At 55.3% G+C, this 22945-nt stretch overlaps 1 protein-coding gene across 1 annotated transcript in view; it reads right to left on the bottom strand.

The window, feature by feature from the left end:
* DTX1 (deltex E3 ubiquitin ligase 1) overlaps positions 1–22945 on the bottom strand; it is a 38326-nt gene that overhangs the window by 15068 nt on the left and 313 nt on the right. The window contains exons 2-3 of the mRNA XM_060120983.1: positions 21670–22613; positions 3812–4490 (exon numbers count right to left, since the gene is read on the bottom strand). Of these exons, the coding sequence (XP_059976966.1) occupies positions 3812–4490; positions 21670–21928 (938 nt within the window). The 5' untranslated portion in view covers positions 21929–22613. The remainder of the gene's footprint in view (positions 1–3811; positions 4491–21669; positions 22614–22945) is intronic.

The following is a 22945-nucleotide window of genomic DNA, read 5'->3' on the forward strand; positions in this document are numbered from 1 at the left end:
TGAGAGGGAAAGAAAAAGGCAGGAGAGAAGGAACAAGAGACAGAGACAGACAGAGACAGGGAGACACAGTCACAGGGAGAAAGAGAGAGACTGAAAGGGAGGCTGAGACTCAGAAAGTGTAACAGGAAAGTCACAGACACACGGCTGTGGCTTGAATTGTGTTCACCCCAGAACTCAGGTGTCGAAGTCCTAACGCCCCCCAAGCCCCCAGACACTTTGGAGACAGGATCTCTGAAGAGGTGATCAAGTCATGAACAAGGTCATTAGCTTGGGCCCTAATCAATATGGCTGGTGCCCTTATAAAGAGGGAATTTGGACACAGGGGTACAGAGGGTAGGTGATATGAAGACACAGGGAGAAGGTGCCCATCTGTAAGCCGAAGGAGAGAGGCCTCACCAGAAACCCACCCTACTGACACCTTGATCTCAGACCTCCAGCCCCCAGAGTGCGAGACAACACATTTCTGTTGTTTGGGCCCCCCAGTCTGTGGCAGCCCAGGCACAGTGACAGACAAACACAGAGGCAGAGAGACCGTGAGAAGGGCCATGAGGGGCTCTGTGGGGTTTGGGGATCAGGGTGGAGTGGGGGGCCTGGCTGCCTAGCTCCTCAGAGACCCCATCCCTTTCCCATCATGGGCTGCGCCAGGGCCTCAGTTGCCTTGGCAACGGGAAGCTTCAGTCTGGAGGAACCAGGGTCTGCCATCCCCATGCCTCCTTCCTCCCACTCCCCTCACTCAGCAGGAGACTCCACGTGTCCTGTACCTACCCCCCCACTCTGAACCAGGGGTATTTTTAGCTGGAGTTCCTTGGAGATGAGGGTTGGGGGGCCTCCACCCAGGCTTGTCTGGCTGGGGAGGGTCTGTTAGAGGGGCAGGGGTAAGACTGGGCAGGGTCTACATGGCCAGGGAGGGACGAGGGAGCCCCATCAGTCCCCCATGTCCCCTTTCCAGGCCAATGTCTGGTCTCAGAGAGGGTCAGAAAGAGCTCCCAGGAAGGGGAGGGGGAGTGATACAGACTGGGTAGGGGGCACATGGCTGGGGAGAGCAGGGTGCTGGCAGGTCAGAGGAGGACATGTTTAATGATCAGCAACCCCAGGGAGAAATCTTTCTTCTCTCCAGAGCCCTCGTGAGCTCAAGCACACTCTATAGCTCCCTCCTGCCGGCAGCACCAAGCCCAGGCCCCACCTCAGGCCCTGCCATCTGGCTCCGTACTCCCAACATGGAAAAAATCTCAGCCCCTGCCGTTCCACCTCCATCCCTGCGCAGTCTCCAGAACCTGCTGGATTCATTCTCACCCCCACCCCTTTGCACTTGCACTGCCCCTGCCTGGGATGCCCTTTTCTGTTCTCACTGGCATCTCACACTCCAGGCCTCCCCACACCTCTAGCCCTTCTCTAAACGTGCCGTGTCCTCTAAGCCCCATTGAAGCTGGGCTTGCTGTTCCCTCTGTCTGGAACGGCCTTTCTCCAGGCCCGGCTACCTACCTCCTCGGTGCGGTCTGCCTTGACTATCCCGTTCCCTCTCAACCACACCACCCCATCCCACCACCTTCCGTAGCACTTCCCTCTCTCTCCAGCAATTGTGTTCATTTACTCGTTTGCTGGCTGTATGTCTGGCAGTTTGGACCCTGTTTGTCTTGTTGGTCTCTGTAAACATGCACCCACAGTACACATTTGGAGAACCGATACTGAGCAATTAAAACTGAGCAATTCCCAGCTTGCCCTAAGACAGTGGCTTTCAAAAGTTTCATCAGTGACTAAGAAATTCATTTCACCTGGCGACCCATTAAACACATGTAGAAATCATGCGAAAGGTTCACGGAACAATTCTTACTGTTACTATGTATGACACATGCCAATATTTTCTTTTCTATTCTATTCTATTCCATTCCATTGCCAGAAAATTCTGGTTACAACCTTCTGATTTCATAATCCACTAGTGGGTTTCAACAATATAGCCCCAGAGAGAAGGTTCTTGAATTCTTGCTGCAAAGGCCCCTGGGACTTTCCCGCTTCTGCCCCCTCCTGCATCTACTCCAACTTGCTGTTCTACTCTTCTTGTCATTCTGGGGCCCTCCAACCCCCTCTTTTCATAAGGGAGCCAGAGCCAGGTCGCAATTTACAAGGAGCCACAGTGAAAACCTGTCTGTGATCCCCAGATGGGTGAGTCCCTCCCGCACTGCTTCCCCAAGATGCTTTCCCTGACCTCCTCAGGGCTCCTCTCTGTGGGCACTGGGACGGTCGGGCCATAGAGGAATGACCTGGAGGGGAAGGTGGCGAGGAGGGGAAGGGAGGGCGAGGCTGGCAGGCGGTGGTTGCTGTAGTCCTTCCCATGGAAAATCACAGCTCCCCTGCCCCCCACACCAGCCCTCCTCCTGGATAACAATGGTAGTCCTGGCTGCCACTGCAGGACTATTGCGACACAGGTGCTACGATCAGGCACACAGCTTCCATTTCACAGATGAGGAAACCGAGGCTCAGTGAAGGGGAGGGACTTACCCCAGACCTCACAGCTCGTAAGTGGCTGTCAAGAGGGGATCTGAACCCAAGCAGTCAGATTCTCAAAGGTTCAGAAGGGCAGCCTAATTCAGAGTCCCTTCCCTTCCCCAGGCCTCAGTTTCTGTTGGTGAAAGGGGAGACCTGGATACGGTGACCTCAAAGGTTGTCTCCATGCCTGGCCTTTGCTGAGGTCAGGTCAGCGCGGTCGCTCTCCTGGGCCGCGCCAGAGGAATTAGAGCAGAGCTGACTTTTGGTGCCCGTTCCGCCTTTTGGGCACCACGACCCACACCCCAGCTGCTCTTTTCCCTCTGGTCTATCTCAAGATCGAGGTCTTTGCCCCTCCCTCTCTCTCCCACCACTTCAGGGTCTGGCCCTCTGCTGAGATCAACTGAACCTGGGCTCCAGGGTGGGGAGCTGACAGGCTCGCTGGGTCCCCATCCCGGGGCCTGGATGCCTTAACCCAGGGACTTCCAAAGTTGGTGTGAGCCGGGTTCCCTTCCTCAGTGAAATCCTGCTGGGAAAGCCAGTTCACAAAAGAGATTCCAAAAAGGGCTGCTCTGGTTAAAACAAGAGCAGAGAGGCTGGCTCTTGTGTGCCTGACCTCTTAACCACCACCCTCTCCTGCCACTATCTCGGGTCACCCCAGGAGTCCCTAAAGCCCAGCTTGAAAATCACAGTATTAGCCCCAAGTGATGGTGATATTTAGACGTGGCCTATAGGGGAAATGTTTCGGACAAGGGCCTAATGCTTGCTTTGAGCCTCCACATGAGATGGGTATGGACTGGGGCAGGGGTGGAAACCCTCCAAAAATTCGAAGACAACACAGCACAGAATCCTGGAATTGGTGTGAATTCCAATCCCTGCTCTCCACCTGGGTGGCCCTCAGAAGGCGCCGTACCTCTCCCAGCCTCAGCCTCTCCATCTGTAGCAGGGGCATGGTGGAATATTGGGGTGTGTGTGTGTGTAATAAGTGAGGTGGTGTAGATAAGGAGTTTAGTAAATAATAAACATGGACTGTACACCATTATAGTTGCTGCTATGGACCCATCACTGTGAATTGTGCGATCTGGGAAATGTTACTAACTCTCCCCGTGCTTCAGTTTCCTCATCTGTAAATCGGGGATGATGACTCTCCCTACCTCACAGGGTCCTTACGCCTGGAGATAAATGAGCGTTAAGGTGCTTAGTTAACGCTTGGCACAAAGTGAATACTTAATAGATGCTAGATATTACTTGTGGTTATTATAATTATTATTGTAATTCTTTGTTCCTAGCCCCAGTGGGCAGCTACCCCTGCGCCCAGGGCCCGGCTTACCCCGGCGGGATGGAGGCGCGTGCGCTCACGCTGGTGGCGCGCTGGGGCCCGGGCCGGTTGAGGTTGTTCTGCCCCGGGGTGGGCGCGCCGCTGGGGACGCTCGGGCTCCGCGGGGACGCGCTGAGGGGCTGCGCGGGCTCGGCGGGGCCGGCGGTGGGCGCGGCCCAGAGCGCGGCGCCTGCGAAGGTGGCGCTGGGGCGCACGGCGAGCGTGCCCGCTGGTCCTCCGGGCGGCGGCTGGGGCGGCGGGGGCGCGGGGGGCGCCTTGCGGCGCTGCGAAGCCAAGATGGCGTTGGAAGCGGCGCGCGTGCTGTTGACCAGCAGGCACTGCTGGCACGAGCAGGGCTGGCCCGAGCTGGCGCCCACGGGCCACGACTGCGACTTGGGGATGGAGCCGACGGTGAGCGGGTAGGCGAGGTCCAGGCGGCGGCGCAGGCGGCGGCGCCGGCGCGTCTGGCGGTTCATCTGCGACATGCTGTTGAAGTAGATGAGGTAGCAGAAGCCGAGCGACGAGAGGTCGAGCCACGGGTGCTGCTTCTCGTAGGCGTTCTGGATGGTGATGCAGATGTCCATGTCGTAGGCCGTCCACGCGCCGCCGTCGTTCTCCCACTCCCACACGATGCCCTTGCCCGGCGCCGACGACGGGTCGTAGAAGTTGCGCCGCACCGGCCGCATGGTGCCTGTGCTCACAAGGGGGACGGGTGTCAGGACCGGAGCGCCGTTAACATCCGCGGCCAGGGGGATCGGGACAGGCCGGAGGGGCGGGGGACAACACCGGGGTCAGCACGGGCTGGAGGGTCAGTACGGGCAGGGGCGAGCTTGAGGGTCAGCACATACGGGTTGGGGCGAGAGGAGAGCGGGCCCGGGGAGGGGGGCGTGGAAGGCAAGGAAGCGGGGTGTCAGGACGGGGATGCAAGTCAGCAAGGGGGGCAGGGGTCGCAAGCTGCCCCCACCACTGAAGGGTCAACACAGGCACTGAAGCAGTGGCCCATCACAGGCCCTGGGGGAGGAGAAGGGAGAAGGGGGTGTGGGCTGTTTAGACAAGGAGGGGGTGGGAAGCAGAGTCAGAGCCTGGGGTGGGAGCCGGGATCCACAGAGGCCACGACCGTGCCGACACTGACGGTCCTTCTTTCCTTCATTAGTTCACTCATTCAGTAATCCGTTCATCAGCCCATCCATTCATTAATTACTTCAAGCACAAGTTCATTTATGCATTCCTTAATTCTTTCATTCGTGCATTCCTTTATTCATGCCTTCCTCAGTTCATTCATTCAATAATTCTCTCAGCTCATTCACCCGTGCCTGCCACCATTCATACCTGCACTTATTCTCCTTCAGCAACTTTATCCATGATTTCAATCATTCCTTCACTTACGACCATCCTATATAAATATGTGCACCCTTCCACATTCCTACTTTCCCTTCTCTCCTTCCCTGTTCCATCTGGTATACTTTATATGTTACATATATATCTTGCTTTCTGTCTGTCTCCTCCCACTAGAATGTCACTGCCACAAGGCAAGGACTTCGTTTTATTCACTGCTGTATCCCCAGCGCCTGCACACAGTAGGTGTTCACTGGATATTTGCTGAATGTGTGAATGAATTCATTCGTTCAGATATCGATCCATTCTGAGTTCGGTTATTTTATTCTTTCATGCCTTTTGCTATCCTTGCATTGGTCCATTCCTTCATCCACTTATTTATTCCTTTTTTCATGCATCTGTTTGTTTATTTGTTCCTTCTTTTAGCAAACATGCTGCCTCTCTGCTCTGTGGAGGGCTTCGTGCTGAGCGGTCATTCAAAATGAACATAACCACATGACAGCCCCAGCCAGGTGGGTAATCATGCTCCCATTTTAAAAACAGGGGCCCTGAAATTTGGCTCCCAGCCTCTACTCCGTGCTTCCCAATTCTAGATGCTTTCTGAGAGCAAGGCTCCATGGACACTGGGTTAAAAAGAGATGAACAAGGTCCAGGCTGCAAGACTTCTCAGTGCCTTTAGGCTGCCCTGTGCCTTGGGGCCAGCGTGGAGAGATTCTTTTGGTTCACGTGGCACACCGGCAGGAAGGCTGCACGCTTGACTGCTCCTCAACTGTGGGCAAGTCCCTTAAGTCTCCCTAAGTCTCGGTGGCCCCATCTCGAAAATGAAGGTGATGGTAATCCATGAGCCACCCCTCCCCTCTCACACGGGGCTGCTGGGAGGATTTGGTGAGAAGAGCCACAGAGCACAGGGTCTGGGTGGGGCACCAGGGCTGGGAGGCAGACAGACCTCATTTCAAGCCCCAACTGCCCAACTTTCCAGCTGTGTGTCTGTGATCAGGCAACTCAATGGCTCTGAGCCTCAGTTTTATCATCTCTAAAATGGGCACAAGGTTGCTAAAAGGATCCATCAAGACAAATATTGTCTCTAATCTGATGATTCCAATGTCCTCTCCCCTTAGAGCCAGACTTGTGTATCCAAGTGCTCCCTCTGCACCTTCCGATGCAGGTCCAATGGGCTTCCCAAACTCAGCTCTGCCAAAGCAGAGCTGTGGTCTTCCTCCACCCCAAACCTGCTCCTCCTGAAGCCTCCCTTGTTGCAGTTACTGGCAGCTCCATCCTTCCTTTTGCTCAAGCCCCAAACCCCCAATCCTTGGATCCATCCCTGACTTCTCATGTCCTACCCCACGTCCAGTCTATCAGTAAATCCAGTGGTCTCTATCTTCAAATACATCCCACATCTGACCACTTCTCCCTCTCCCCATCGCACCAAATCTACCTGGTCCAAGCCACTGTGTTTCTCTTGCTTGGACTATTGCAGTAGACTCATTACTGGTCACTGCTTCTGTCCTTGCCTTCTGTCGTCTCTTCCCCACACAGCAGCCAGAGGGATCTCATTCAGTGCAAGTCAGATCACGTTCTTCTTTGACTCAAAATTCTCCCATGGTTCCCTGCTTACTTGGAGTCAAAGTCAAAGTCCTGGCCATGACCTACAAAGCACCACATTGTCTATAAAGCCTCAACAAAGTCCCACGGGTCTATAGAGCCCACCTCTCACTCACTCCCTGGCCCCATTGCTGTTCCTCAAACAACTGAAGCAATGTCCAGCCTCGGGCCCTTTGCATTTGCTGTCCCCTCCCCCTGGAATATGACCTAGCCACTCCCAGACGTTCTCACAGTTTTCCCCCTCCTTTCTTTTAGGTCTCTGTTCAAACATCCCCTCATTGGAAACGCCACCCTTCCATGGCCCTCCATTGCCACCCTCTTCCCTTGCTCTATCTCTCTTCCGGGCACTCAGTGCTACCTGCATGATACATTCACCTGCAGACTTGCTTTACTCTCTGTCTCCCCCGTACAAGGTCAGGGGTCTTGCCTGCTTTACTCCTGGCTCTATCCCTGCGCCTAGCACAGTGCCCAGCACGCAGTGGGCCCTCCGTACGTGGGGAGTGTTTCCACTGTCAACTGGAACAACCCCAGGGTGCCTGGCCCTGGGATCTGCAGCCAGATGGATGGGGACCCATCATGGTCCATCCTGAGGACCCCCTCCTTCCCCTGCCTTGCTTAAGCTTCTCCCTCCTGGGCACAGACTCTATCTGACCTTCACTTGGGTCCTGACCCAGGGCCGAAACAGCTAGTCCTCTGCTCTCTCTGTTTGAATCCCAAGGGCTACGGGCTACCCCCTGCTCTCTGTCAACCTCCCAGACTCCGAGAGCTGGGGAAGTCGAGGCACAGAGCTGTAGGTGTAATGAGAGAGGCGTGGTGGGCGTGGAGTCCCCGGGCTCCTGCGCCAGTCAGTCGTATGAAAACTCCCCCCTCCCAGGCCTCCAGGGCAGCCTCATTCTCCAGTCTGTTTATCGTTTTAATTTAGCGTGTGCATATCGACTTTTTCCTTGACAACGGTGTTCTTCCAGGGCAGGCCTGAGAGGGGATTAGTTAGAGGGAAAATCTGGGATCCTGTTCCCATCTGCTCCCAAGTCCTGGTCTTCCCCTCTCAGAGCCTCAGTTTCCTCATCTGCAAAATGAGGGCTCGTGACAGATGATCTCCAGGTCCGATGTGTCCAAAGTACCACCATTAGCCTCCCAGTTAAGGGTTGGGGTGCTGTGTTACATGGAAGGTGTGACCCCTGAATGGGAAGGCAGGGGGTGGGAACTTGCTATATTTAATCACCTCCGTGTGCCAGGTCTTGAGCTGGGCAGGGCAGGGTCAGGGGCGGGAGGGGCAGAGTGAAGTGGTTGAGAGAAACAACTCAGAAGTCTCACAGGCCATGTGTCAGTCCTGGCTCCACATTTAGCCTCAGTGTCCTCATCTGTCAAATGGGGTATTAATACCCACCCCCAAGGGATGACTGTGGGGCAAAGTAAGATACTGCACATCACAGGTGCTTGGCGGAGCGCTTGGCTACGGTAAGTGCTCGAGGAATGTTAGCGAAGACGCTGTTATTATTATATACATTACCCACATTCACCTTTTCCCAGCCCCTGGTCACTTGGCAAACTCCTATTCACCCAAAAAAACCCTCTACATGCCCACCTCCTCCAGGAAGCGCTTTTCCGTTCTGCTGCTATAGCTAGCACATGCTGCTTTTTACTGCATGTATATCTTTGCACTATCATTAAGTGATTTGTTTTTGTTCTTAATCTCCCTCACTGGTTGATGACTTTCAGGAGGACAAGGACCAGGTCAGATCTATGTTTTTGTTCCCAGCACTAGGCACAAGGCGCAAATGAGGCATCTGCAACTGAAACAGGCAACCTACTTGGCATAGGTCGGGGCTCAGAGGGAGTGGGAAAGAGGAGGGGTTGGTCTTTTTTTTTTTTCTTTTCTTTTTGTGGTACGTGGGCCTCTTACTGTTGTGGCCTCTCCCATTGCGGAGCACAGGCTCCGGACGTGCAGGCCCAGCGGCCATGGCTCACGGGCCCAGCCGCTCTGCGGCATGTGGGATCTTCCCGGATCGGGGCATGAACCCGCGTCCCCTGCAGCGGCAGGCGGACTCTCAACCACTGCGCCACCAGGGAAGCCCGGAGCGGTTGGTCTTGCTAGAGAGGGAGTGCAGACTGGAGCAGAGGCCAAAGTGCACAAGGGGTCCCCAGGGAAGGAGGGACAGGGTTCCTAAGGTCAGCATTGGCCAGCTCTGTAACAAAGGACTCTGGGAGCTCCTCCCAGCCAGCTCAGGGCCAACCAGCCCAGGCGTCCCTCTCTCCAGGGCTCTATTCAGCCGGTATTGATTTTCCTGCCTGTTTACTGGTAGTTATTAAAGGCTGCGTCCCTGGGGTCCTTTTCAAACGAGATCGGAACCTGGCGAGCTGGAGTAATTAGGGCAGCTGCCGTCCTCCCCGCTGGGCCCTGCACCCTGAAGCGCCCAGTGTTGCCTGCCTGCCTGTCCGTCCACCTCCCAGCTCACGCTGGCCGTGGACCAGGCCGAGGGGGGCCAGCTGGTTCCCTGGTGACCTGCCTGGGCTGCGATTTCGAGATTTCCAAGGGAGCAGCGGCGGAAACACTCTTTCTCTTCCCCAGTGGCCCTGGCCTAGATTTTTGGCCAGAACAATGGGTCTAAGATGAGGCTGGAGGTTCCTCAGCCTGGGAGATGGGAAGGGCCTCAGACTGGTGGCCTGAATGCACGGCTGGTCTTTCTAACATGGACCGGCTCTGCTGGGTCCACTCCCCTTCTCTGGCCTCACGGGTACCCAGCTGCACTGGCCACCAGGGTCCGTGTCCCCATGGCAGTTAGGAACCTGTGTCAAGCATGTACTATTTCTGGGCCTGTTTCTGTGTCTGCTTTTGTTCCCTGTCCCCCCACCCCCTCCTTCGCTTCTTAGGAATGTTTGGTTGAAAAATTCCAATCTTGTTCCAGATGAACTGAGGGGAAAGGGGCTTTGGCCAAATGTCAGCTGGAGGATTGCAGGAGCTGGGCCCCTGGAGACCGGGTGTGGGGATGGCCGCGGCCACTGCAGCCAGTGACCAGTTCGTGCCTGGGGCAGAGACAACCAAAGAGAGATCGAGACACAGGTGGGGAGAGCAAGAGACAGGGAGAGAGGGGACTTCCCTGGCGGTCCAGTGGTTAAGACTTCACCTTCCAGTGCAGGGCGTGCGGGTTCGATCCCTGGTCAGGGAGCTAAGATCCCACATGCCTTGCAGCCAAAAAAACCAAAGCATAAAACAGAAACAGTATTGTAACAAATTCAATAAAGACTTAAAAAAAATGGTCCACATTAAAAAAAAAATCTTAAAAAAAAAAAAGAGAGGGAGAGAAAGGCACAGAGACAGAGACAGACACACATGCACAGAGGGCCGAGATCAAAATGGGAAATGCTAAGGCAGATACAGGAGAGTGGGGGACAGAGAGACTTAAAGAAACAGAATCCTAGGACTTCCCTGGTGGTCCGGTGGGTAAGACTCCACGCTTCCAGTGCAGGGGGCCCAGGTTCGATCCCTGGTCGGGGAACTAGATCCGGCATGCCGCAACTAAGACCCAGTGCAACCAGAATAAATACATAAATAAATAAATATTAAAACAAAGAAACAGAATCCTGAAGCCTAGAGACTGAGACAGTCAGGGACAGTCAGGGAGAACGAGAGAGCTAGGCCAGGAAACGGAGGAGCAGAGAGGGGGGACGGGGTGGGGGGGGAAGACCGCAGCTACAGCAATACCAATAAAGCTAACGTTTACTGAGTCCCCACTATGTGCCAGAGGCTGTGTTCAGCACTTTCCTTGCACTAACTCATTTTATCCTCACACGGTTCCTTCTAGGGAGGGACCAGAATTATTCCCATTTTACAGGAGACAACTGAGGTCCCAGAAGAGTGAAATCTTGGGAGGGTTGGGGATAATGCTTTATTCACGGAGCAAAGGAAAGGCCAGGTTAGACTGGTTCTAAGGGGTTTAATTCAGCCAAGTGGTAGCCCAGCCTAGGATACCTCCAGCGACGGGGAACTCACTACCTCAGCTTTGCCCTCAGTTGTTTTGCTGTGAGAGGTTTCTGGCTGGAGAACGTGGTCCTGATCTGACCCCTCTGCCTGAAGGCGGGGTGTGTGGGTGTCTCAGCCCTCCAGCTTTTGGCTTTAAGAAAAAGCTGACTCTGTAGAGAGACGGGAGGGTTCTGAGCCCTCCTGTCTGCCTCTCTAGTCTCCAAAGTGTTCCTCCCTGGGCTGAGCCAGTCCTAAGGCCCAGCAACAAACCACTCCCTCTGGGGGTGGCTTCCCGGAGGGAAGTGACCTCAGTTTGGGGGCACCCAGACCCTGACGGGAAGGGGGGCCCGTGGGAGGCAGTCATGGGACATCCTGTCAGGTGGGGGGAGTCCCGCTGCTGGCTGAGGGCTGTGACTGGGGGTTGGGCAGTGGGTTAAGCATGAGTTCAACACCCACTGGATGCCAGGCCCCAATGGGGTAGTTTCCTGATTCCTCCCCCAACCCAGAAGTCATCATAACCATCATTCTCGCTCAGAGAACACACTTTTGTGGCCCAGGCTCACGTGAACTCATTTAATCCTCACAGTGGCCCTATGAGGTAGGGGTATTACCATCCCATTTTATTTTTTTTGGCCGCGCTGCGGAGCGTGAGGGGTCTTAGTTCCCTGACAAGGGATGGAACTTAGGCCCCGGCAGTGAAAGCGCCGAGTCTTAACCACTGGACTACCAGGGAATTTACCGTCCCATTTTAGAGGCAAAGAAATAGAGGCACAGAACAGGGTAGGAACGTGTCCAAGGTTATCTGCAAGGAAGTGGTCCAGCCAGAAGCCATCCCAAGACCACCCGGTTCCAGACGTTCCCTTCACTGCTCCACTTGTACTAGCCCATGTTCCAGGGGAGGAAACTGAGGCACGGAGGTTACACAGTAAGTAAGGGACACAGCTGAGGTTCAAACCCAGACTGTTATATGGCCTTCTGGAATAGCGGCCCTCTCCCTTAACCCCTCGACAGATTATCTGCGTGGCTGGCCAACTCCCTGACAGCAATAACAGTAACCATCCTGCTTTATCGAATTCTTCAGTGCCAGCTACTGTGCTAAGGGCTTATGTGCGCCCTCCAGTCCTCGCAATAGCCCTAGAGGTTTTGTGCACTACTGTTAGCCCCATTTGGCAGATGGGGAAACTGAGGCTCCTTGGGAGGACTTGGAGGTCCACCTGGGGGTGGTGGCTGGGCTGGGATTCGAACTGCAGTCTGCGGACCTGGGGCACCTCCCTCTCCCTCCCGCCCTGTGATCAATAATCCCGCAGTGTTCTGTTTCCCTCCAGACTCTCCCAGGGGACTTGTCAACAGAGCCACGGCCCATTAGCGGTTTCTGCACATTTGAAGCTGGCCCAGGCTCCCCAGGGTCTGCTGGCAGCTGGGCAGGCGAGGGGAGGGCGTCTCCAGCCCTGCCTGGGGAAGGCTGAGGGGCTGCACGGCACTCGGAGAGGCTACCACCTTCAACTTGGTTTCAAAAGGCCCTCGCTCTGGAGGCTGTTGGCAGCTGCAAGCTGGCTTTGCCCACTTTATGGGCTCTGTGTGTGTCTTCCCAGTCACCTGGCTTCCAACACACTCGGGTGCAGACCCTCAGGCATGGCAGCAGCAGCTGAGAGACGGAAACGAGAGGGTAGGAAGCAGAAGGAGCAGAGAGCCCTCTATCCCCTGGAGCCCTCATGGTGTTGGGCAGCTGCCCTGACCCTGCCAAGCCTCTGCTTCCTCATCTGTGAAACAGACATCCTCATCATCACGATGGTAAACACTCACAGAGGGTCTGCTCTGTGCCAGGTACTGAGCTAAGTGTTTCACATGTTAAATCTTTTTTTTTTTTTTTCGGTACGCAGGCCTCTCACTGCTGTGGCCTCTCCCGTTGCGGCGCACAGGCTCCGGACGCGCAGGCTCAGCGGCCATGGCTCACGGGCCTAGCCGCTCCGCGGCATGTGGGACCTTCCCGGACCGGGGCACAAACCCGCGTCCCCTGCATCGGCAGGGAGACTCCCAACCACTGCACCACCAGGGAAGCCCCACATGTTAATTCTTAATCCACATGACACTCTACAGAACAGGTACCATTATTATCATTGCCTTGTACAATTGCCAAAACAGAGAGGTGAAGTGATTTACCCAAATCACACAGCTAAGTTATTAAGCCAGGATTCAACCCAGCCAGATTTGAACTTCTCCCCGCTTCCACTGCCACCACCCTGGTCCAAGCCACCATGACTGCCTGCACAGACTACTGCAGCAGCCTCCGTCCTATGTCCCGGTTTCCACCTTTCGCACCCCGTAATGCATTCTCCCAAGGCAGCCAGAGGATCTTCCACAGACTCAGGTCTGACCACATCACTCCTCTGCCCAACACCCATCAATAGCTCCCTAGTGCCCTTAGGAATGAATCAGTCTAAGCTCTTTAGCTCATCTTCAAGGCCCATTACAAGCTGTCCGCACAGCTTCACACTCTAACGACACCAAACTTCTAGTTATTCTCTGAACACATCACGCATGGCTATGCCCTCTGTCTGGAATGTCCTGCAACCCACACCACCCCACTTCCCTCCCTGCCGAGTTCCTACACACTTGTCACGGTTCAGCTCAAGCACTGGCCTCTTAAGATCGTCTCTGCCGCCCTCAGGGAGAATCACTTCCTCCTTGGGACTCACATAGCACCTTCCACCTACAGTACCGCCATTAAAGCACAGAGCTCACCAAGTGTTGAGGCGTCTGTGCCCTCCAACTTGGAAGCCTCTCAAAGGTTGGGCTGGCTCTCAGCCACCTTAGCATCCCTTTATAGCCAGGAGCACAGGGAAGTAGGTACTTGGAAAATGCTAGCTAAATGAATGAATGAGTCAGTGAATGAATGAATGACCGAATACACACAAGTGAACCTACCTGAGGACTGCAGATGACTAGGCTGGAGATTGCAAGTTGAGGGGGAATTTGATATTGTCTTGGGCGCCACGCTATTTGCATCTTGTAAATATAATGACCAGGCATTTAAAAACTGGGGTGGACTCACTCAAGTCTGGATTTCAAAAATCACCAAGTGTCCAAAGAGGCAGCCCCAAGGCAACAGTTAGCAGAAGCTGAGTCACAGTCACTCCGTTCATGTTTTCAAGTATTTACTGAGTGGCTACTGTGTACCAGGCACTAGAGGACAACAGTTGAACGCCGTTGCCTTCCCAGCCACTGCACACACTTCTATTGGCTGCCCGGGTCCTGGAAGCATCTGAATTTTCAGCCTCTTTCTAGATGGAGAAATTGGAACCCAGAAAGCGAAAGCGGCTTTGTCCAAATCACCTACAACTTAGAGATAGATGTTGACCCCAGGCTCCTTGACTCTTATTTTCACAGCCCCAGGTGACTAACGCCTTGGCATGAATGAACCTTTGTTCCCTAGAAGAGAGGAACCTGGGGAGGGCTCCATAACGTGCAATTTCAGGCGAACCCTACGCTTCCCCTGGCGTGCCCTGCTTGCTCTGCTTGCAGTGGGCAGGAGAGGGCACAAAGGCTCAGTGGCGGCGGGGCCCAGCCTGTCATCGGCAGAAGAGGTGGCTACGCTGCAGCTGCTGGCAGGACTGTCCCGGTCACCAGCGCTGCCTTCTTTGATTGCTTCCTCCTTTGTTCTGCATTTCAGGGCGTTCAGCTCCACGGCCCAGTGCCAGACTCCCTCCCATTGCCCATCACCCGCCTGCCACTCCTATTCAGGCAGGTGGAGGTGGCAGCCTGGAGCAGCTCCAGAGGGACGATGGGAGGAGCCCAGAGAGGGAGAGGTGCTTGGCCAGGGTGACAGAGCAAGGATGCAGCTACACAGGACCTGGGGGAGACTCAGTCTCCAGCCTGCCTGCTCCTGGAGCCCAAAGGTCAGGAACAGCCCCATATCCCGGACCTCCTCGGCATCTGGCCACCTGTATCGTGCCCATCACCCCTACCAAAACACAAGGGCTTTGAGGCCAGCGATTTGTATGTGTCCTGTTCACCGCTGCATCCCTAGTGCCTAGGACGGTGTCTGGCCCATAGTAGGTACTCATTAAATTCCTGCTGAATGAATGAACAAATTAGTACTGACCACAACCCCATGAGAGAGTCCTGTTGTTGGACCCATATTACAGAGGAGGAAACTGAGGCTCATGGAGAGAGTGTGGTTTACCCAGAGTCAAAAGCCAGCACCCCCTCACCCCCTCACCCCACCCCACAGTTACCAGAGGGCTGCGAAGGAGGGAATCTAGAGCCTGGGCCGCACCAACAAGGCTCCCTGAGGCAGCCAGTTCCAGATTTGGGGTCCCCTGTTCTCAGCTGGTATCAGCAAGGGCAGCTGGCAGCTGGTGGGGTGCCTCTGTGGACTGGGCGGCCAGGGGGACTCATGGTGGGGGCAACTGTCTTGGGACCTGGAGGCTGTCCTGCAGAGTGGCTACCACTGGGTGTGATGCAGGAGTGAGAGGAAGGAGGGAGGCCCAGGGAGACACAGGTGTGCGGGGAGGGAGGCGTGGGAGGGCTCTGGGCACCTTCCATACCCTGAGAATACCACACTGAGGAGGGAGCTAGGGATCCCACTGCCCACAGCCTGAATGGGCAGCTCCACTGTGACCAGTCCTGCCCCATCACCTCCCCATCCTAGCCCCTCCTCATTACCCTCCCATCACATCCCCCGTCACCCCCTCTGTAGAACCCCCATGCCTCCCCCTTCACTCCCCTCCATCACAGCCGTTATTACCCTCCCCATCACGGTCCCCTTTATCACACCCCCAACTCCACCCCACCATCAATAGCCCCAGTCATGGTCCCCAACGCCTCCCCGGCCCCTCCCCCCTCCACGGCTCTCATCACCTTCCCTATCACCTCGCCTACTCCAGCCCCACACTTCCGCATCACAGCTTCCGTCACCTCCTTCATCTCTAGGTCAGACCCTAGCTCCCTTGGACCGATGCGGGGGGCGGGGGGGAGCGTTGGAGAGAGCAGGAAAGGATGGAGAGGGGAGGCAGGGTACATGAGAGGAGAGAGAAGAGGCTATGGGGAGGATTTGACCCGGGATCTCTCACACCCACGCCCCACAGGACTGGTCCAGCCGTGGGTGGGCGCTGTCCAAGGTGCTGGGGCAGCCAGGCCTGGCACAGGGTGGGCGCTGCAGACCACCTAGATCTGAATCTCTGATCCATCTCTTCCTAGCTTGGGCAGGTGGCTCCCCACCCTCTGAGCCTCACCTTTGCTATGTATAAAATGGGTCAGGAAGGGCCTACGTCAGCCCCTGCCCAGCCTGCTTCAGCTCTGGCCTCCAAGGGCCCATGATTAACGAGGCTGGTCCTGCAGTGTGACTCTGGGTCCCCTGGGGCCTGGCCGCTAAAGGGTGACAGCTGGCAGCCCGGCCATGCCCGGTGGGACTCAAGAGGCCTCCCTTCCGCTCCTTACCTCTTCCCACTTCTGTCACTGCCTCCGTTTTCCACTCAGGCCTGGGTTTCCTCTAGCCAGAAGTGTTCCTCAAACCATACAAAGTCTTGGAGGATTCCTCCTCCAGGAAGTCCTCCCTATCAGAGGCCCCAGGCACACACTGCCCACATCACTTGGCCAAGGGTAACCTGTACCTCTCCTATGAGGTATTTAGATCTTTTTCCTACTTCAGCATGAGTACTACGAGCAAAGCAGTCTTCCCCATGCTTTTACCTACATTACCTCATTCAGTCCTCACGGTAATAATCCTCTCAGGTAGGAACTATTCTTATTCCCATTTTACAGAGCAGGAATCTGAGGCTCAGAGATGTTAAGGGGCTTGCGCATGGTCACACAGCCAGCAAGGGGCCAGGCTGGAATTCAGATCTATATCTGAATCCAAGAGTTCAACTGCCGTTCCCATGATATGTGTTGATATTTGTCTTTGCCTTCACTAGACCCTGAAATCAGTTTGGCGGGGGTCTTGTCCTTCTTTCTGAGTTCCTAGGAGCCAGCCCAGGGCCTGGTACTGAGCAGGCACCAGTGACTGTCAAATAAAAGTGATGATGAATTTATGGTACCAGAAGACACTCCAGGAGCCAGACAAGCAGCCAGAGGCAACAGGATGGATCTGTAAGGGTGGAGATGCAGGCAGTGTGACAGGTGGTGGTGGGAGACACCCACGTACGGACTAGTGGGACCTGCGGCCACCAGTGGACGGACCCTTCCTAGTCCAAACGCACATCCTTCTTGCCCCTGGTGTCAGGCCCGGCCCCCTGGGGCCCTCCAGGTTGTCTGCGAGAGGGTCCCAAGGGGTCCTGTAACCGGGTAGCTGGGCCCTGGAGGCCTCTGGGGTTGCACAGGCTGTTTCTGCTTTGGTACAGAATCCGGCAACAAGCCAGAGCTCTCAAGGGAGAAGGGGGAGGGGACTCTCTCAGCTGGCTCGTTGAATGTCACCTTATTCTCCACCTTGAGACCTGTCTGAGAGGCCTGGGTTCCAGAAGAGTGATCGACTGTGTGACTTTGGGCAAGTCACTCACCCTCTCTGGGCCTCTATCTCGCCATCGATACAACGACCTGCCTAGGAGTCTAAGTTCTGGCGGTGCCTTCCCCAGTGATGGCTGCTCCTCCCACTGGGTGGCCCCACCTGGTCTCCAGCAGCCTAAGTGTGTCTTCAGACAGGATGTTCCCATAAGGGCACCAGGGCTGAGTGGTGCTCCAGCTACCCAGAGAAGGGATGATGTAGGCTTGGAAGATGCTGAAACCAGCCGCCACCTGTGACTCCAGCCTGACAGCTTGGGAGTGCCAGGCACAGCTGTGCTTTGAGTCGTGGGGACAGTAGTTGTGGTTGGTCCCCAGCCTGGCCTCACCCAGCCTCAGCTGTCCCATCTACAGAATGGGCAGAAGGCTGCCATAAGTGCCCCCAGCAGCAGTGGGAGAAGAGAATGGGCGTCGCCAGTCAGTCGGAAAGGTGGCCCTCCCTCTGCCCCCAGCCGTGTGAGCTCAGGGAGAAATCGGGAAATTGCCTAGGAATTGGTTAGGTCATATGCCTGTGAAAAGAACACCAGGGTCACAGCATCCCTGCCACTTGGGTTCCAGACCTGCTGGGCTTCAAAGGGAACCTCACCCCCTGTAGAGAGTGATGAAAACAGCCCAGCAGGGGAGAGGTGACGGGGCACCAGCTGAACAAACAGCAGCCCCCATGGGAGCAGGCCTGGCCCTTCCCTTGTGGTCCAAGCCTGACATCTGGGCTTTCTTCCGCTGGCCGCATGACAGGCATATAGACAGGGCATTTGTGGGTCAAGCAGATTGGTGCTGTGTGCGTGTATGCACACACGTGTGCACCTCGGCACACGCCACGAGGCGAGTATTTCTGTACAGGCCACGCTGGGCATGCCGTGGGACCACTGCTGTCCTACCCCATGGGCAGCTTAAAAACGTATTAGGGCAGGGGTTGGTGAACTGCAGCCCGCGGGTCAAATCCACCCGCTGCCTGCCTTTGCACAGCTCACGAGCTGAGTGGTTTTTACATTTTCAAATGTTTGGGGAAAAAAAAAAGAGTTCATGACCCGTGAAAATGATATGAAATTCAAATGTCAGCGCCTGCAACTAGTTTTATCAGGAGACAGACACATTCATTCATTTGCATACTGTCTGGCTGCTTTCAAACTACAGCAGGAGAGTTAAGCTATAGCAGCAGTTACAATAGAGACTGTAGGGCCCACAGAGGCTAAACTATTTACTATCTGACCTTATCAGAAAGTCTGCAGCTCCAAAGTCAGGGCACTGGGGCATGCTGCTACCTCCCACAAAAACTTAAAGTTTGGCTTCAATGAACCTATCAGGAATTTTACAATTAGAAAATCTAGAGAGAGGTTGTGTCCATTTCAGTACATGCATGTGAGCTTTGGGTTTTACAGCTTTATATTGTTTGTGCGTGTGTGTGTCTGTGTACCATGATCTTCAAGATGCAGGATCTCCGACTCATCTTTCACGCATCCGTAGTGTTCAGCACATGCTAGGCTCATGGTGGGTAATTAGTTAAGGTCTGTGGGATAAAATAACGTGTGGTTCTCTCCATCAACTCAACAGTCCTGCTAGCAAAGCGATACTCTTGCCCATTTCACAGATGTGGAAACTGAGGTCTGGACAGGTGACAACGCCTGCTTGAGGCTCTTTCCTGGACCATTAACTATGAGGACAAGATGTCCTTCCTTGACTTTGTATTGCTCCTGGGAGAACTGGGCGATCACGTTATTACACGTCTGGTGGGAGACATCTTGCCCCTCCCTCTAGCAGTTTTCCAGGCATCCTAGGTCCCCTGCCGGCCCCATAGGTTTCCAGGCCTTCCTCCCTTGTTGGGGGTCTTGGCAGTCTCCCAGGGGCCTGTGGAGGGATGAGTATTTTTTTTCCCTTTTCCGGCAAACAGGGGGCAGGTGTGGAGTGAGCAGCTCCCGGAGGGGGCAGTGGGAAGACGACTGAAGCTGAACTTCTGGGGGATCCAGCGAGGCTGACCCATAAGAGGGGTGCCATTGAGAGTAAGGGACCTGCTGAAAGGGGGAATGGAGGGAGTTTGGGGCGTTAGGAGCCCAAGTGGGGGTGTGGGGATAGAAAAGGAGCCCCGAACAGGAGTGTGGAGAACAAGGCAAAGTGGCCAAGTTGGCAACCTTGGGTGGGGCTTTCGCTGCTTCTGAGGGACCATAAGTCACGCCCTGGAAAATCCGCCCCCGCCCCCCCAATAGCTTTGAACCTACAGAACGCAGACCACCGAGCCAAGGAGAAAACACACTCCTTCTGCTGTCAGACCCCTGCCCTCCACCAGAGACGGTTCCAGGATAAACCAGAGAGAATGGGGCAGGGGACGCCTAGCAATTCGCCACCAGGGACTCTGCCTCTCTGGAAGGATTGGCACCAGGATTCAATGGTGACTTCCTCTACTCTCAGGATAAAATCCAAAGCCCTTTTCACGGCTGTCCAGTGCTGTACGTCTGGTCCCTGCCCCAGCCTCATCTTGTACCACCTTTCCCTCATCCACTGCACTCCAAACGCAATGGATTTGAACGTACTCTGCTCCTTCCCACCACAGGGCCTTTGCACTGGCTGTTCCCTCTGCTGGGAGCACTGTCTCCCACACTCATTCCTTAGATTTCTATTCAAACCTGACTTCCTCAGATTAGCCTTTGTGACCACTCCTAGACCAAGTTTATTTCATGTTCTCAGACCTGCAACTGATTACCTGTGTGGTTATGTGTTTGTTTGCTTGCCGACTACATTGGAATCTCCAGCATAAGTCCTCCCCAAATAGAGCTCTACTAAGGACCCTGGCTGTCTTTTTTTTTCTTTTTCTTTTTGGCCGTGCTGCGTGGCTTGCAGGATCTTAGTTCCTTGACCAGGGATCGAACCGGGGCCACGGCAGTGAAAGCACCAAGTCCTAACCGCTGGACCACCAGGGAATTCCCTGACCTTGGCTGTCTTGCTCCTTGCAGTATTCTAGGGCTTAGCACGGGGTCGAACACACAACAGGAGGTCAGTAAATCGATGATGGCATGAATGAACGATTGGTACCACCAGTGACTGCTGCCAATACCTGGTGTTTTGGAACACAGACATACTGAAAAGTAACATCAACAAACCATCTGTTATGATTTTGCCTGTGTTTCCACACTTGGTGACCACCCTGTAGGCACCAAGCAATGTTCTAGAGCAGAGCTATCTACTAGAGCTTTCTTTGGTGATGGTGATGTTCTGGATCTATGCTGTCCAATACAGTAGCCACGAGACACACGCAGCTATTGAGCACTTGAAATGTGGCTAGTGGGACCGAGGAATTAAATTTTACTTAATTTTAATTAATGTAAATTTAAATTGCCACATGGGCTTAGTGGCTACCATATTGGACAGCCCAGCTCTAAGAGAGAAGGAAAGTGTCCTCCTGTCCTCAAGGTTGCTACATGCAGTTTTGTCATCTAGGGATTCACTGTAATTCCCTCAAACCTCCATCAGCTGGTCCTTGGGGGTGAACATGCCAAGGATTCCTTGGTAGCTTCCATGAGGCAGGACCTCACCATTCCCCACTGCCCACCGAGCTTGTCGTAGAGACCACCAGGCAACAATGACTAGGGAGATCTCCGCAGTGGTGGCAAACAAAAATGCTGAGAGTGGGACATCCCCATTTTTACCACCATCATCACCTATCACACAGCACCAAGACTGCCACCAACCTCATCCTCTCCATCATTACCATCACACCACTCCCAAGACCACCACCAACACAGCCATCAACACCACCACCACAAATTTCACAATCAATACTACCACTGACACTATCTTCTCCAACATTACCCGCCCCCCCCATCAACACCACCAACACCCTCACCCCCCCATCATTACAACCACCATCACATCACCCCAACAATACCCATACTTAGAGCCAATATAAGATACCAGTTAAGAGTTTCGGTTCTGGAAATCAGTTGGGCTTAAATCCCAGCTTTAAGTTTAAATCACTCAATTTCTGTGAGACTCAGTTTCTTCATCTGTAAAATGGGATGGCTACTACTACCACTACTACCACGAACATAATAGTGAGACTGGCTATAACAGTTGGAAAAAATCAAATGAGGAAGTGCATGAAAAGCCTTTTTACTATGATAGAGCGCTAATGATCTTCTAGGTTCTTTGCTCAGTGAGCACAATTTTATTGAACCCTCACACAGCTGTGAGAGACACTGACCCATCCATCTTGCAGATGAGGAAACTGAGGCTCAGAGAGGTGATGTAACTTGCCAACAGTCCCACTCCTAATATGAGAGGCTGGACTGGAACCCAGGTCTTCAACAGGACTTTGCTAGACTGTCCCTTTTGGGGGGAAGGGGTCGGATCAGCAGATTGGCCTTCCGCAGTTCTGTGCTCCCTCTTCAGGGATGCCGGGGGGCATTTCAGCATCCCGCCATGAAAAGTGGCATTGTGGTGGTGATGGTGGTGGTGGGGTGGGGAGGGTAGCAAGTCCACTCACCTGTGTCCTGGCGAAACTGGTGCATGGACTGCAGGTCGATGATGTAGGGCACCAGCTGGGCATCCACTTGCCCCAGGACCACAGAACCACGGGCATCCTCCTTGAGCACGTTCTCGATGTGGTGGCACACGGTGGCTGTGTAGGGCCGCCAGCGGCTGTGCTCATTCAGCCACTCCCACACCACCACCCGGGCTACATTCTGCGGTGGGAAGCCCAGCCCGTTCACGGGCATCATCACACCCTGGCCTGGTCGTGACATGGCCGCTGCTGCCTCAGGGGCCAGGACCCTACTGTTACTGGCTCAGCTCCTCCTGGGCCTGGGAGCAGGTGGGGAACTTCCTCTCTCCCCAGGGCGGCAGCAAGGACTCTCCGGCCTCCTTTCTAACTGCCGGCCCTCTCTGAGGCCCAGAGGCCTCAGTTAAAGGAGTGTGGGCTGGTGTTCCGGGCTCCAAGGCCCCTTCCCGCAGAGCCGTCTCAGGTAAAGGTGCTGCTCTGGAGAGCGAGTGTCTTTCTTACGATGGGAAAACGGTGCTCTAGATTCCTCGGTTCCCTGGGCTCCGATAAGGGAGTGAAGCAGCCCTAGGTCCGGGCTCTGTACTGCTGGTCTCCCGTTCTTCCTGGCCGAGCAGGGCCTGTCACCAGGAGGCCCGGCCCCGGCCCTCTGCGCTCCCCACTGCGTCCCAGACCCTGCGCCTGGCTCCAGTGGGGCTGCTTGCCTTGTCTCAGGTCCGCCCCCCCGACGGCTCCCGCTGAAGGGGGCGTCCCTGTCCCCGTTGTCCCCGATCCACGGCGTCCTGGAAGGCCTGGGTGGCTGAAGAACGCACGGGGGAGGGATGCGGCGCGTACTCGCTGCCCTCCGGCCGGGGCTGCGGCTCCGGAGCTGGGCTGGGGGAAGAGGGGGGCGGGGGCCCGTGGGCACGCCCCACCCCACTCGTGCTCGCGACCTGCCAGGAGACAAGAAGGGGAGAGGGCCCTTTAAGAATAGAGCGCGGCACCCCCTCCCCCCTTCCCGGGAGAGCGATGGGTTGAGAACAATGGGGAACAGATGGGGGGGGCAGCAAGGGGGGCTAAAGGGGGTCGCCTGGTCGCGCTCCCTTGGGGCAGGCCTGAAGGGAGGGCTGGGGCCGGGGGCGCGATTTCCCGAAACTCCTCGCCTGCTGCGCCCCCTCCTCAGTTCCCTGAGCGCTCCCCTCCCCCGGGGCCGCTCCTGGCCGAGGGATGCAGGGTGCGCGGGGATGTGCCAGGATGCGCGGCGCCGCAGGCTCGGCCCAGGGCC

The sequence above is a fragment of the Lagenorhynchus albirostris genome, chromosome 14 (genome assembly GCF_949774975.1).
Source record: "Lagenorhynchus albirostris chromosome 14, mLagAlb1.1, whole genome shotgun sequence".
NCBI lineage: Eukaryota > Metazoa > Chordata > Mammalia > Artiodactyla > Delphinidae > Lagenorhynchus > Lagenorhynchus albirostris.